The 17,440-nt window shown below is 36.8% G+C and overlaps 1 protein-coding gene across 1 annotated transcript in view; it reads right to left on the bottom strand.

The window, feature by feature from the left end:
- Window positions 1-17,440, bottom strand: part of LOC144452096 (uncharacterized) — a 155,071-nt gene that overhangs the window by 5,469 nt on the left and 132,162 nt on the right. Inside the window, exons 5-6 of the mRNA XM_078143108.1 lie at window positions 16,656-16,889; window positions 9,288-9,401 (exon numbers count right to left, since the gene is read on the bottom strand). Coding sequence (XP_077999234.1) covers window positions 9,288-9,401; window positions 16,656-16,889 — 348 coding nt within the window. The remainder of the gene's footprint in view (window positions 1-9,287; window positions 9,402-16,655; window positions 16,890-17,440) is intronic.

Consider the following 17,440-nt stretch of genomic DNA (forward strand, 5'->3'; position numbering starts at 1 on the left):
GAAAGTAATTTAAGCCTCTAGGCCATATGAAATGTCAGCCCCAAACATCTAGGCCATATGTAATGTGAGCCCCAAACCTATAGGCCATATGAAATGTGAGCCCCAAACCTATAGGCCATATGAAATGTCAGCCCCAAACATCTAGGCCATATGAAATGTGAGCCCCAAACCTATAGTCCATATGAAATGTGAGCCCCAAACCTATAGGCCATATAATGTCAGCCCCAAACCTCTAGGCCATATGAAATGTGAGCCCCAAACCTCTAGGCCATATGAAATGTGAGCCCCAAACCTATAGGCCATATGAAATGTGAGCCCCAAACCTATAGGCCATATGAAATGTGAGCCCCAAACCTCTAGGCCATATGAAATGTGAGCCCCAAACCTCTAGGCTATATGAAATGTGAGCCCCAAACCTCTAGGCCATATGAAATGTGAGCCCCAAACCTCTAGGCCATATGAAATGTGAGCCCCAAACCTCTAGGCCATATGAAATGTGAGCCCCAAACCTATAGGCCATATGAAATGTGAGCCCCAAACCTATAGGCCATATGAAATGTGAGCCCCAAACCTCTAGGCCATATGAAATGTGAGCCCCAAACCTCTAGGCCATATGAAATGTGAGCCCCAAACCTCTAGGCCATATGAAATGTGAGCCCCAAACCTCTAGGCCATATGAAATGTGAGCCCCAAACCTCTAGGCCATATGAAATGTGAGCCCCAAACCTATAGGCCATATGAAATGTGAGCCCCAAACCTCTAGGCCATATGAAATGTGAGCCCCAAACCTCTAGGCCATATGAAATGTGAGCCCCAAACCTCTAGGCCATATGTAATGTCAGCCCCAAACCTCTAGGCCATATGAAATGTGAGCCCCAAACCTCTAGGCCATATGAAATGTGAGCCCCAAACCTCTAGGCCATATGAAATGTGAGCCTCAAACCTCTAGGCCATATGAAATGTGAGCCCCAAACCTCTAGGCCATATGAAATGTGAGCCCCAAACCTCTAGGCCATATGAAATGTGAGCCCCAAACCTCTAGGCCATATGAAATGTGAGCCCCAAACCTCTAGGCCATATGAAATGTGAGCCCCAAACCTCTAGGCCATATGAAATGTGAGCCCCAAACCTCTAGGCCATATTAAATGTGAGCCCCAAACCTATAGGCCATATGAAATGTGAGCCCCAAACCTCTAGGCCATATGAAATGTGAGCCCCAAACCTCTAGGCCATATGAAATGTGAGCCCCAAACCTCTAGGCCATATGAAATGTGAGCCCCAAACCTATAGGCCATATGAAATGTGAGCCCCAAACCTCTAGGCCATATGTAATGTCAGCCCCAAACCTCTAGGCCATATGAAATGTCAGCCCCAAACCTCTAGGCCATATGAAATGTGAGCCCCAAACCTATAGGCCATATGAAATGTGAGCCCCAAACCTATAGGCCATATGAAATGTGAGCCCCAAACATCTAGGCCATATGTAATGTGAGCCCCAAACCTCTAGGCCATATGAAATGTGAGCCCCAAACCTCTAGGCCATATGAAATGTGAGCCCCAAACCTCTAGGCCATATGAAATGTGAGCCCCAAACTTCTAGGCCATATGAAATGTGAGCCCCAAACCTCTAGGCCATATGAAATGTGAGCCCCAAACCTCTAGGCCATATGAAATGTGAGCCCCAAACCTCTAGGCCATATGAAATGTGAGCCCCAAACCTCTAGGCCATATGAAATGTGAGCCCCAAACCTCTAGGCCATATGAAATGTGAGCCCCAAACCTCTAGGCCATATGAAATGTGAGCCCCAAACCTCTAGGCCATATGAAATGTGAGCCTCAAACCTCTAGGCCATATGAAATGTGAGCCCCAAACCTCTAGGCCATATGAAATGTGAGCCCCAAACCTCTAGGCCATATGAAATGTGAGCCCCAAACCTCTAGGCCATATGAAATGTGAGCCTCAAACCTCTAGGCCATATGAAATGTGAGCCCCAAACCTCTAGGCCATATGAAATGTGAGCCCCAAACCTATAGGCCATATGAAATGTGAGCCCCAAACCTCTAGGCCATATGAAATGTGAGCCCCAAACCTCTAGGCCATATGAAATGTGAGCCCCAAACCTCTAGGCCATATGAAATGTGAGCCCCAAACCTCTAGGCCATATGAAATGTGAGCCCCAAACCTCTAGGCCATATGAAATGTGAGGGTGTATGAATGTTTGTAAAGAAGGATCAGATTATGTTTTGGTATGAAATGTTTCAATCAAAATGGAAGATATCAACTTTTTTCCTAATTTCAGAATTAACCATAATAGCATGATTTGACCAATTAAGATGTCTGTGCAGGGTGAATCTCACAAATGATGTAACTTCAACTTCATCAATAACCCTGTTGTTAATGTGGAGGGTACCAGTTTTCTGTTTCTAGTGATGATATAGTTTGTTTTGAGGTAATTAATTGCAAGTTTGTTTGCTCAGCATCTGGTAACTACATTTTGTAGTTGTGTATCTACAAAGGCTAGGTCTATATTTTATTGCAGCAAATATCAGGAAAAGTGTGAAAAAGGTTTGTCCATCAGCAAATAACATAAAGTTAAAAAAGACAGAAGAGCTGTATACATCGATCATTACTGAAAAGTAAAAATAACGTTGATTCTAGAACTGAACCAAGGCTTTGGAACGCCACATTCAATACCTTTACTTGATGATACATATGTGTGTGTGTGTGTGCGTGTTATGTGTCTATAATACATATATATATACACACAGGCATGTACACACAATGTACATATGTATGCACATGCAACACACACACACACACACACACACACACACACACATATACATACACACATATACACACACATACGTACAAACTATTTTTTTTTAAATCTTTACAAAATTTGGTATTTTAATATTGCAATAAAAGTAATCACTCTGGATGCCAGCAAGTAAAAGCTAACAACATAAAACATAAAAGTTGACAATGACATGTCTACTCATAACAAGCATACCACATAACAATTGTTGTTTGTATTTTGGATCAACATTGTTTCTGAAACCTCAATATTGCTGTAATTTTAACATCCTACAAAACTAAACCACTGTAACTCTCAAATAAAAATTGAAATCTAATAATCTGCAACCAATACATTCAAAAAAACTATTTGTGTCTCTTGAGATATGAAAATAAAAGAAATAGTTCTGAGTAAATTAAAGTTTGCTTGCATTCAATCTAAAATACTTTTACCATTAACTTTAAATGGACTATACATTAGTGTAATACAAGACAAAGACAACAGTATCACTGCATTTTGTGAAATCTGTGAAAACAAACATCAGTTATGAAAATCACAGACAGAAAATTCTTGCTACTAGAAACACAAGATGTTAGTCAGTCATAAAGTGTCTTTGAAGTCTGATAATGGCTGGGAATCCCAGAAACAGGAAGGGAGGAATCTGATAATACTAGCATTAATACTATCATATTGGTAGGGAACCCTGGTAAGAACACTGGGGAACTTTGAGGTAGGTTTCACCTACGTACTTCCTTAACAAAAACACTGGTAGGGAACCCTGGCAAAATGATTGGGGGAGTCAGGTACATTTTATCTGCTTACCACCCTTAACAAAAACACTGGTAGGGAACCCTGGTAAAATGACTGGGAACTCGGGTAGATTTTATCTGCTTACCACCCTTAACAAAAACACAGGTAGGGAACCCTGGTAAAATGACTGGGCAACTCAGGTAGATTTTATCTGCTTACCACCCAGACCCTTAACAAAAACACTGGTAGGGAACCCTGGTAAAATGACTGGGCAACTCAGGTAGATTTTATCTGCTTACCACCCAGACCCTTAACAAAAACACTGGTAGGGAACCCTGGTAAAATGACTGGGCAACTCAGGTAGATTTTATCTGCTTACCACCCTTAACAAAAACACTGATGACATTTTAGTGAATATAAAGTAAAATCTGTTCAAGTTGTAACCCTTGAAAATCTTTACAAATCATTTCAACTCAGAAATCATAATTATTGACTGTGCAAGCCGAATTACTATTATTTTTTAAAAACAAACTTGTACATTGTTTTGCCATTTGAAAAACACACCAACCTTTCAACTCTGATTAAACAAGATCAAATAATTGACATTTTCATACTTTGATAGACTTCAATTAAAGCTAATATACATTCATTGCTTTTATACACATTTCTCACTAAACAATTAATATATCAATTTTTTGTCTAAATTCTTTTTGGAAGCTGACATTTTGGTCATAAACTTACACATGTTCTATACCAATGACTTTGCTTGTTCCTGGTAATCAGGAATGAGACAAGTTTCATGCAAAGACATACAGGGTGTGGGTAACTATACAAACAACACACAGATATACTGGATCCCAACTATGCAACTCTGTTCTCTGATAAGAACACTACACATGATAATGATTGAGTGTGACTTTTCAAAAATTTGAAATATTTCATACAGAAAGTTTATTTTATGACTAACTTTCACAAACTTAACAAAGTGATAAGCGTTAATAATGAAGTAATTATAATCTCTCCTACTGGACTTGCTGTTGTTTTGAACGACAACAGTTTTACGTCCTATCCTGGAAGCTTCCTCAGGCCGATTGATCGGAGGAAGCTTCCAGGATAGGACGTAAAACTATTGTCATTCAAAAACAACAGCAAGTCCAGTAGGATAGATTATAATTACTTTGTTATTTACTTCATACCTGGATGATTGAGAACATTTATAGACAAACTGATAAGAGAATCACCTGAATCTACATCAGTGGTAACTGTTCTTTTTTTTTGTAAAACTGATCTTATTGTTTTTCCCTAACTTTGTCTCTGCATGATTTAATCTTCTCTTAGCTCACTTACAGGCTGTAATGACTTGGTTTCTGTAACTCTATGTAATTACACCCTATATATAGGGTGTCAGGCTTTAATGACTTGGTTTCTGTAACTCTATGTAATTACACCCTAAATATAGGGTGTCAGGCTTTAATGACTTGGTTTCTGTAACTCTATGTAATTACACCCTAAATATAGGGTGTCAGGCTTTAATGACTTGGTTTCTGTAACGCTATGTAATTACACCCTAAATATAGGGTGTCAGGCTTTAATGACTTGGTTTCTGTAACTCTATGTAATTACACCCTTTATCACAATAATACGTGCATATCTTCTACTGTGTGACGTCAAACAGGGGTGATTTCAGAGCACATCACCCCTGTTCTACCGAACTATTTTTTCTCCGTACTGTTCGAGTGTTCGTGCAATCCTATGCTACGATCAAGTTTATTGTAATAATTATGTGCTTTCAAAATGTAAATGCATACATTACGTTACATATATCCTTGGATGGCATGAGTTTGATACGTAGAAGTACTTTTATTTTTATTTGGTACATTTTATTCTATTTAAAAATCACGTAGATTATCGATGTAGCAGCCTGCAAGTGCAAGCTTACTTCGCTTCGAGCTCAGATCTCCGAACTTACACAACGCGAGAAAATATGATTAAAATGACGGCACAAAAGTCGTATTCAGACAATTCTACTTACGTGTTAAACTAAATTCGATATTACATGTAGTTCGCAAGGTTGTAACCGATCATTTTGGTTGAGAAACCACAGAACAGTATGACCGATACCGTGTTTGTAGTAAGCTTGACCTCGCGACAGGTCACGCGATTATGTAATTTGCATAGCCGTCGGTTGCCATTTTTTAATACGCGATGAAGAATATAGTGCGACGAAATGATGCAGTATTCGTAAAATACGAATGAAATTTTAGAAAAATACGGGGAATACTTAGTTATGTGATAAATATATAATTCCATGAAATCAATGTTAGTTTTACGTCATAATGCTCCTCGTATGATTTCACGGACTACAAATTCTCGCCTACCAGCTCGAATGTAATTACACCCTATATATAGGGTGTCAGTCTTTAATGACTTGGTTTCAGTAACTCTATGTAATTACACCCTATATATAGGGTGTCAGGCTTTAATGACTTGGTTTCTGTAACTCTATGTAATTACACCCTAAATATAGGGTGTCAGGCTTTAATGACTTGGTTTCTGTAACTCTATGTAATTACACCCTATATATAGGGTGTCAGGCTTTAATGACTTGGTTTCTGTAACTCTATGTAATTACACCCTAAATATAGGGTGTCAGGCTTTTGGTTGATGCCAGGTTTGAGTTCAGTTGATTTAAAGTGAAAGTTACAGTTAAGTGAAACTATGCTTCAGTGAGTAGAATACTACAAGTGACTTTTAAATACACAGCAATAAATCTCACCCTGAAAATGTATAAACTCTGTGTGTGCTTCTTTAACTTACAAAGTAATTATTTTCATTTAGCCCAAGATCATGTCTTATCATTCCTTCAATAGTCCCTCTCAACTACTAATCACAACACTACATAGTCCCTCTCTACTACTAATCACAACACTACATAGTCCCTCTCTACTACTAATCACAACACTACATAGTCCCTCTCTACTACTAATCACAACACTACATAGTCCCTCGATCTCTACTACTAATCACAACACTACATATTCCCTCTCAACTACTAATCACAACACTACATAGTCCCTCTCTACTACTAATCACAACACTACATAGTCCCTCTCTACTACTAATCACAACACTACATAGTCCCTCTCTACTACTAATCACAACACTACATAGTCCCTCTCTACTACTAATCACAACACTACATATTCCCTCTCAACTACTAATCACAACACTACATAGTCCCTCTCTACTACTAATCACAACACTACATAGTCCCTCTCTACTACTAATCACAACACTACATAGTCCCTCTCTACTACTAATCACAACACTACATAGTCCCTCTCTACTACTAATCACAACACTACATAGTCCCTCTCTACTACTAATCACAACACTACATAGTCCCTCTCTACTACTAATCTCAACACTACATAGTCCCTCTCTACTACTAATCACAACACTACATAGTCCCTCTCTACTACTAATCACAACACTACATAGTCCCTCTCTACTACTAATCACAACACTACATAGTCCCTCTCTACTACTAATCACAACACTACATAGTCCCTCTCTACTACTAATCACAACACTACATAGTCCCTCTCTACTACTAATCACAACGCTACATAGTCCCTCTCTACTACTAATCACAACGCTACATAGTCCCTCTCTACTACTAATCACAACGCTACATAGTCCCTCTCTACTACTAATCACAACGCTACATAACCCCTCTCTACTACTAATCACAACACTACATAGTCCCTCTCTACTACTAATCACAACACTACATAGTCCCTCTCTACTACAAATCACAACACTACATAGTCCCTCTCTACTACTAATCACAACACTACATAGTCCCTCTCTACTACTAATCACAACACTACATAGTCCCTCTCTACTACTAATCACAACACTACATAGTCCCTCTCTACTACTAATCACAACGCTACATAGTCCCTCTCTACTACTAATCACAACACTACATAGTCCCTCTCTACTACTAATCACAACACTACATAGTCCCTCTCTACTACTAATCACAACGCTACATAGTCCCTCTCTACTACTAATCACAACGCTACATAGTCCCTCTCTACTACTAATCACAACGCTACATAGTCCCTCTCTACTACTAATCACAACGCTACATAGTCCCTCTCTACTACTAATCACAACGCTACATAGTCCCTCTCTACTACTAATCACAACGCTACATAGTCCCTCTCTACTACTAATCACGCTACATAGTCCCTCTCTACTACTAATCACAACACTACATAGTCCCTCTCTACTACTAATCACAACGCTACATAGTCCCTCTCTACTACTAATCACAACACTACATATTCCCTCTCAACTACTAATCACAACACTACATAGTCCCTCTCTACTACTAATCACACTACATAGTCCCTCTCTACTACTAATCACAACACTACATAGTCCCTCTCTACTACTAATCACAACACTACATAGTCCCTCTCTACTACTAATCACAACACTACATAGTCCCTCTCTACTACTAATCACAACACTACATAGTCCCTCTCTACTACTAATCACAACACTACATAGTCCCTCTCTACTACTAATCACAACACTACATATTCCCTCTCAACTACTAATCACAACACTACATAGTCCCTCTCTACTACTAATCACACTACATAGTCCCTCTCTACTACTAATCACAACACTACATAGTCCCTCTCTACTACTAATCACAACACTACATAGTCCCTCTCTACTACTAATCACAACACTACATAGTCCCTCTCTACTACTAATCACAACACTACATAGTCCCTCTCTACTACTAATCACAACACTACATAGTCCCTCTCTACTACTAATCACAACACTACATACATTATTTTTCACAACTTTATTAATATAGTGATATTCTAATATACAAATTTAAATGTACATGATTTCCAAAACTGGACTCCTCATTTGAATAAATTTATATCTGCTGTTGTCTTTTATTCATTATTTTATTTATTTGATATTTTTGTCAATTGATATCTAAATGATGTTATTGCACATGTTATAAGATATATGTATTTGTATAAATACATAAAAACTTTAGACTACATCAACCTTATAATTATGGCTTAGAAATCAAGACAAATCAGTTTTCTATAACCAGAAAAACAAAAGAATTTATACTATGGTCACTAAGAATAGTTTACAGAACACATTGGAATGATTAAGAACTATACAACACATATTGTTAAAACTAAAGATTGCTTTGGTTATCAGAAAAACAAAAGAACTTTATACTGTGGCCACTAGGGAATAGTTTACAGAACACATTGGAATGGTTAAGAACTATACAACACATATTGTTAAAACTAAAAGTTGCTTTGGTTATCAGAAAACCAAAAGAACTTTATACTATGGCCACTAGGGAATAGTTTACAGAACACATTGGAATGATTAAGAACTATACAACACATATTGTTAAAACTATATGTTGCTTTGGTTATCAGAAAAACAAAAGAATTTATACTATGGCTACTAGGGAATAGTTTACAGAACACATTGGAATGATTAAGAATTAAAAATACATTATCATAATTAAATGTTGCTTTGGTTGACACATGTATTCCACTGGCAATACAGATGAAAAACAGCAGTTATTACATCCACAACATGAAATAACAGTTGATAAATTCACAAGGTGATACAATCTTATATGTTGGTTTATTCAGTTTGGTCAGGCTTTACTGTAAACAAAATCTTTTCTTGCAGCCATTAAAGTATTCTTCATTAGCATCGCTACTGTCATTGGTCCAACACCACCTGGTACAGGTGTAATACGACTAGCCTTGTCATGAACACCTGGTAAAATAATAACAAATAATATAATCTTTGTATGATCTATAGATGTAGCAAGTTTCATTGACTTTGGTGTAGCCGTGCTGCATGTGTAACCCCATTTATACAATCATTAATTTATGCCCATTAAGGTGCGTCTTTTCCTAGTTTGCATGCTTATTACATCAGAAATACAAATGTTTACATGTACATGTAAACATGGCATTCTTCCACACTCCATATACACATACACAGCTTACACTTCCAAAATGTCACAAGAAAACATTTATAATATGCAACAATACTCTGTACAGTGGTTTAATGTTATCTTTCTGGGCTTTCTATTTTTCTATGGTAATCACTCTCTGAATGACAGTGTTAACATTCAACTTGAGAGAGACACAGTTGCAAAAGCGTTTGATACAAATTGTATGATGCTGAAGAGAACTGTGAACTTGGTATACACCGAGAGATTCATTTATTCTTGAACGATGCCTTACATGTAACATTACTAGTAAACCACATGTTCACCTCAGAGCATACTAGTGGAGAGAGAAGACATGTCAGACCTCATAGCATGTACATCCTGAGCTAGTAGTGAATGATCAGTTCACATAATGCATTCGATCATCTAGTAACGAAGCTCAAAAAGAACAAGTTTCACTTTTAGTGACAATGAAATGGTGACGAGGTGATATGAATTTCTCTGAGCGAAGTTTTCAGTCTTAACTGTACGCCACCAATGGTGGTCTATTTGATCACCGCTTTGCCTATGAACAGAAGATGCTTCACAGTTCATTAATTATGCAAATTAGCAATTAATTGACAGCACTGAATTTCATTAAGAACTATCATATCTCTGTATTAAGCACTGCAGACACACAGAGACAGAGACATACAAACACACAAACACACACAGGCTTTTCATCCCTAAATCATAATCTTCCTTATGGAAGGTAAAAATACTGCCAATGGCATTGTAGCACAACTGTACAGTTTTTAAAAATGTTTACCCACATGCTGATCCATGCTACATGTAGGAATAGGAGTTCATTTGCTGAATGACTATCCAGTTGCCTATCCAACCCTGTTGTTATCACTGCAATATATGCGATCATTTGGCTGTTGCTATGGGTGGGGTCTTGTTGCTAGCCATATTTACATTTTTTGAATGTTTATTCATTTGTCTATTAATCCCTGCTGTTATCTTTGCAATATACGTGTTCATTTGACTGTTGCTATGGGCATGGTCTTGTTCCTAGGCACATTTACAAACATTTTTTGAATGTTTATTCACTTCTCTAGTAATCCCTGTTGATATCTTTGAAATATATCTGATCATTTGGCCATTGCTATGGGAGTGGTAATGTTGCTAGACATATTTGCATATATCTTTTGAATGTTCGTTCACTTGTCTATGAATAACTGATGTTATCTTTGCAATATATGTGATCCTTTGGCTGTTGCTATGGGTGTGGTCTTGTTGCTAGGTATATTTGCATATATTTTTTAATGTTTATTCATATGTCTATTAATCCCTGCTATCCGGCTTTGCAATATACTGTAAATCATGTTCTATTAGCGAGCATGTTATTTTAGCAAAATTAGCGAATAGTGTAGCTTTGCTAATATTCAAATTGCCGCTATTAACAGAATGTGTTGAAATATTATATTCAAAATGGACGCAGATGAAAACTTCAATATACCACACATGCACATGTCACACATACAGTACTAGTCTACACACATAAACAGGCAGAACATCATGAATGATTTACAACACATAATTGTGGTTTCAAATTTGAACTGGGGATCAGATTTTTGCATAGATTCAATTCATAGTTTATTCACTATAATGTATATATAAAAAATACATCAGAAATCCTGTTGGCTATTGTAACGCTAAAAAAATAGCAGTTAAATACAACATCCAGCAACAGTTACCAGTCAAATACAAACAATCACAAATAAACGCTAACGATGACTAGAATTACGAGCATCTCGCAAGAGGGTCCTTCCCATTTAATCAGTGGACTGCTGACATGTAAAAAAAATTTCTGTGACGTTCTGATTTCGCTGTAAGTGAGCGATAAACGTTTCCCTGATGGTATAAGGGAGAACTGATTGTTGGCCAGATGGGAAGAATCAGATAGAATTGATTTCATTTTCTTTTTCATCCTAGACCTGTAAATATCATCTATAAAAATGAGGCAGATTTACACCAATAATGTGCTCGTCTGAATGTACGTATCACACAGTTTAGTAGGCGCCGGTCCTCCACAGTGGAGCTCCTGTACCAGAAAATAATGGAGATTGTTAACTCACTCTCAATAACTGCCAGGTAAAATTTTATCAGAATATTCTTCCTAAGACCGAAGCCCGCCAACCTACGCGTACGGGTAGCTTGCATTTAATACATTTAATGCATTTAATACATTTAATACATTTAATACATTCTAGAGTTGCACAAAATACATTCTATTTCTCGGCGATGGTCCGGGTAGCTTGCATTTAATACATTTAATGCATTTAATACATTTAATACATTTAATACATTTAATACATTCTAGAGTTGCACGAAATACATTCTATTCCTCGGCGATGGTCCGGGTAGCTTGCATTTAAAACATTTAATGCATTTAATACATTTAATACATTTAATACATTCTAGAGTTGCACGAAATACATTCTATTCCTCGGCGATGGTCCGGGTAGCTTGCATTTAATACATTTAATGCATTTAATACATTTAATACATTTAATACATTCTAGAGATGCACGAAATACATTCTATTTCTCGGCGATGGTCCGGGTAGCTTGCATTTAATACATTTAATGCATTTAATACATTTAATACATTCTAGAGTTGCACGAAATACATTCTCTTTCTCGGCGATGGTCCGGGTAGCTTGTATTTAATACATTTAATACATTCTAGAGTTGCACGAAATACATTCTATTCCTCGGCGATGGTCCGGGTAGCTTGCATTTAATACATTTAATACATTTAATGCATTTAATGAATTTAATACATTCTAGAGTTGCACGAAATACATTCTATTCCTCGGCGATGGTCCGGGTAGCTTGCATTTAATACATTTAATACATTTAATGCATTTAATGAATTTAATACATTCTAGAGTTGCACGAAATACATTATATTTCTCGGCGATGGTCCGGGTAGGTTGCATTTAATACATTCTAGAGTTGCACGAAATACATTCTATTTGTCGGCGATGGTCCGGATAGCTTGCATTTAATACATTTAATCAATTTAATGCATTTAAATGTATTAAATGCAAGGTCCCGTACCATCTCCCGATACTACAATGTATTTCGTGCAACTCTAGAATGTATTAAATGTATTAAATGCAAGGTCCTGTACCGCCTCCCGATACTAGAATGTATTAATAAATGCATTAAATGTATTAAATGCAAGGTCCCGTACCACCTCCCGATACCAGAATGACTATTTTGTGCAACTCTAGAATGTATTAAATGTATTAAATGCAAGGTCCCGTACCGCCTCCCGATACTAGAATGTATTTCGTGCAACTCTAGAATGTATTAAATGTATTAAATGCAAGTTCCTGTACCGTCTCTCGATACTAGAATGTATTAAATGTATTAAATGTATTAAATGCAAGGTCCCGTACCGCCTCCTGATATTAGAATGTATTTCGTGCAACTCTAGAATGTATTAAATGCAAGGTCCTGTACCGCCTCCTGATACTAGAATGTATTAAATGTTTTAAATGCAAGGTCCCGTACCGTCTCCCTTTACTAGAATGTATTTCGTGCAACTCTAATTTGTCGGCGACGGTCCGGGTAGCTTGCATTTAATACATTAAATACATTTAATGCATTTAATGCATTTAATACATTCTAGAGGTGCACGAAATACATTCTTTTTCTCGGCGATGGTCAGGGTAGCTTGCATTTAATGATTTCTAACTTCTCTTCAAAAAATGTAAAACGTGCATGAGTTAAATGTAAAAAATGTATTTCGTGCAAAATATCTGACTTCTGGCCATGGATGGACAATTAATCAACGGAAGTCAGTTACTACCTGGTGGCAGCTACTACTAGATTTTCAACGATTACCCTACCCTTACCCTTTAACCTTATTCTTTTACAGAATTTGACAGAACACAGAATACAAATAAATCACCCCAACAACAACACAAAACGAGAAATCCAAGTCGAAATGTGACGCCATTCAAAATCGGGCTATGAGATATTTTCTCGGTGTCCATAAATTCGCTCCGATACTTGCTGTTAATGGAGATATGGGCTGGGACAGTTGTCTGATAAGGCACCAGCTTAATATGGCCAGATTATGGAATCGTTTATTATCTATGCCAGATAACAGGATAACCAAACAAGTGTTTTTATGGGACTATGAGTTAAATTCAAAAAGTTTGGCCCAGGATATGTTGAAATTATTTACAGAAATTGGTTTACAAGGAATATGGAGACATGTAATATTTCATTTGTTAAAGAAAAACTGAGAAGCTTTCATGGTAGTTAATTATTGGGAAATTAATGTGAAAGAAAAGCCTAAGTTAAAAACTTATGTTACTTTCAAAAAACATTATGGTCTGGAAAATTACTTAACGGATAATTTGTCACGTGGTAAGCGATCACTTTTAGCTCAGCTCAGACTAGGTATTCTTCCTTTAAAAATTGAAACTGGTAGATTTTCTAATTTAGACAGGGAGGAAAGACTTTGTGATTTCTGCAAAGACGCAGTTGAAGATGAGATACATTTCCCTTTTCACTGTGGACTTTATCATGAATTTCGAGAGTTTCTGTTTTCAAAAGCTAGGGAAATATCTCCTCACTTTGACACAAGAGACGTTGTTGAAAACCTAGAATTTTTAATGACAACCATGCCATTTGACCTAGCAAATTTTGTTAGCGATGCTTTTTGTAAGAGAAAGGAATTTATGTACAATGTTTAAATATGTACGCTTACTTACTTCATAAGTTAAAGATTTGTATTACTTTAGTATACATTTAATGCATTTAATGAATTCTAGAGTTGCACGAAATACATTATATTTCTTGGCGATGGTCCGGGTAGGTTGCATTTAATACATTTAATACATTTAATGCATTTAATGCATTTAATGCATTTAATACATTCTAGAGTTGCACGAAATACATTCTATTTGTCGGCGATGGTCCGGATAGCTTGCATTTAATACATTTAATCAATTTAATGCATTTAAATGTATTAAATGCCACATGACACTTTAATAAATAAACATAACATATAACAATAGCTAGCTGGGTGTGGCTATGTGTAAGTCCACACATGACACTTTAATAAATAAACATAACATATAACAATAGCTAGCTGGGTGTGGCTATGTGTAAGTCCACACATGACACTTTAATAAATAAACATAACATATAACAATAGCTAACTGGGTGTGGCTATGTGTAAGTCCACACATGACACTTTAATAAATAAACATAACATATAACAATAGCTAGCTGGGTGTGGCTATGTGTAAGTCCACACATGACACTTTAATAAATAAACATAACATATAACAATAGCTAGCTGGGTGTGGCTATGTGTAAGTCCACACATGACACTTTAATAAATAAACATAACATATAACAATAGCTAGCTGGGTGTGGCTATGTGTAAGTCCACACATGACACTTTAATAAATAAACATAACATATAACAATAGCTAGCTGGGTGTGGCTATGTGTAAGTCCACACATGACACTTTAATAAATAAACATAACATATAACAATAGCTAGCTGGGTGTGGCTATGTGTAAGTCCACACATGACACTTTAATAAATAAACATAACATATAACAATAGCTAGCTGGGTGTGGCTATGTGTAAGTCCACACATGACACTTTAATAAATAAACATAACATATAACAATAGCTAGCTGGGTGTGGCTATGTGTAAGTCCACACATGACACTTTAATAAATAAACATAACATATAACAATAGCTAGGGTCCATACTGATGCTTAATTTATCATGAAGCTTCAATGATAAAATAGTATTAAATGCTGAACTAAAATCAATGAATAAAATGAGAATATACTGCCATTTGGTTGTTGCTATGGGCATAGTCAGGGTTGCCAGGGCCAATTGTGTCAAAATATTTTGAAGAAAATCTGCAGAATAACACTTCTAGAAACATCTCACCAAGTTTCAGTCTCATTGACCAAGTCCTTTTTGAGATATAAGTTTTTGACCAAAATTCACATTTTTATGCATAATTTGCATATCACTGATGAGATCATTATATGCTTAATATTTCTTCATCTATACACCCCTAGATGCACCCCCATTAAATTCCAGCCCAATTTGCTCAGTAGTTTGGAATTAAAGATTTTGGACCAAAAAGACACATTTTAGCCCTAACTTGCATATCACTGATGGAATCATCATGTCGTGAACAATTCTTAATCTTAACCCCTAAGAATGTTCTGACCAACTTTTGGATCGATCTTCCCTGTAGTTTTTGAGTTTAAGTTTTTTTAACCAATAATTACATTTTTGACCCAAATCACACACCTGTGATACAATCACTTTGATTTGAACAATTTCCCAACTAGACACGTCCACCAAATATCATGGCAATCGGTCTGATGGTTTTTGACATTAAGTTGTTTACACATTAAATTGTTTACACACACACACACACACACACACACACACACACACACACACACACACACACGCACACACGCACACACACACACACATCCACACAGACTAGACAGACAGACAGACAGACAGACAGACACTTTGCCATGCCTATAGCACTTATGAACCTTATCAGTTCAGTTGTGCTAAAAAAGATTACTGTCATTGGTCCAACACCACCTGGTACATGTGTAATATGATAAACCTTGTCATGAACACCTGGTAAAATAACACCCCTCCCCCCTTTGTTTTAAAATATGCTCCCCTCCACTAACTTTTGAACACCGCACACACACACACACACACGCACGCACACACACACATTTTGAAATCTGGCTCCCTCTTGTAAGTTGTGTAGTAGTGTACCATACAACTTCAAATCTGGGCTCACTTTCAAGTTGTGAAGTCATCATAGTCTCCTATTTGAAATTATAGTCTCCCCCCTCCCCCATGAAGTCATCAACTTTGTCTTTTAGATCTGCGCTCCCTCTCCTCACTTTGTATGCAATCATTACCTATGTTGATTTTTTAAATCTGCCCCCCCCCCCCCGAATCATATCTTCTACACTGAAATCAGTAATATTACCTTTGAAGTCTACATCTCCTACAAGTTGATGTTTTCCAGTGTTTTTATCCTGTACTCTATTAATACCAACATCAATGACTACAACACCATCTTTGACCATGTCTGCTTTTATAAGACCTGGAATTCCTACAGCCACTACAAGAATATCTGCTGTCTTGGTGAAAAGCCGTAGTTGTTCTGGTGGTGTGTACCGATGACATATTGTAACTGTGCTATCTGCACCAAGACCTGAACCTTAGATTGTGAAGACCAAAGAAAACATTCAGTTACTACAAATTTAAATTTAAAAATAAAAATTTGATTTGGATTTTTATAACAATTATATTTATCATCGGGGTAAATCTCTTTGACTTGAGAAAATTATTAAGAGAGCCTTCAGTAATTACAGGGGGAGGCGGGGGGGGGGGGGGGGGGTTAGGGTATGTCTGAACTATAAAATGTGACCCTGCCCCCTACTCCTTTTATCTAAAATGTGACTCTCCCCAATCCCAAGTTCAAAAATGTGACACTCCCCATCTCAAAATGACAAATTCTTTGATAGATGGATGGAAATTATGTGGACAGATGAAAGGGACAGTAACTGTAACATTTGATAATGTTTTCAGTATGTTTTGTTCTGTGTATCAACTACAATTTTTATTTTCTTGTTCTACACCATAACACACATTGAAACACTCCTGTATTTGGCAAACACTTGTAAACACAGCCTGCATATGAACAAAATGTATTATTATTTTTGACAAGGGAATTTTATTCTGGACTAAAATCATCAGCAATAACAGTGC

The sequence above is a fragment of the Glandiceps talaboti genome, chromosome 22 (genome assembly GCF_964340395.1).
Source record: "Glandiceps talaboti chromosome 22, keGlaTala1.1, whole genome shotgun sequence".
Lineage (NCBI taxonomy): Eukaryota > Metazoa > Hemichordata > Enteropneusta > Spengelidae > Glandiceps > Glandiceps talaboti.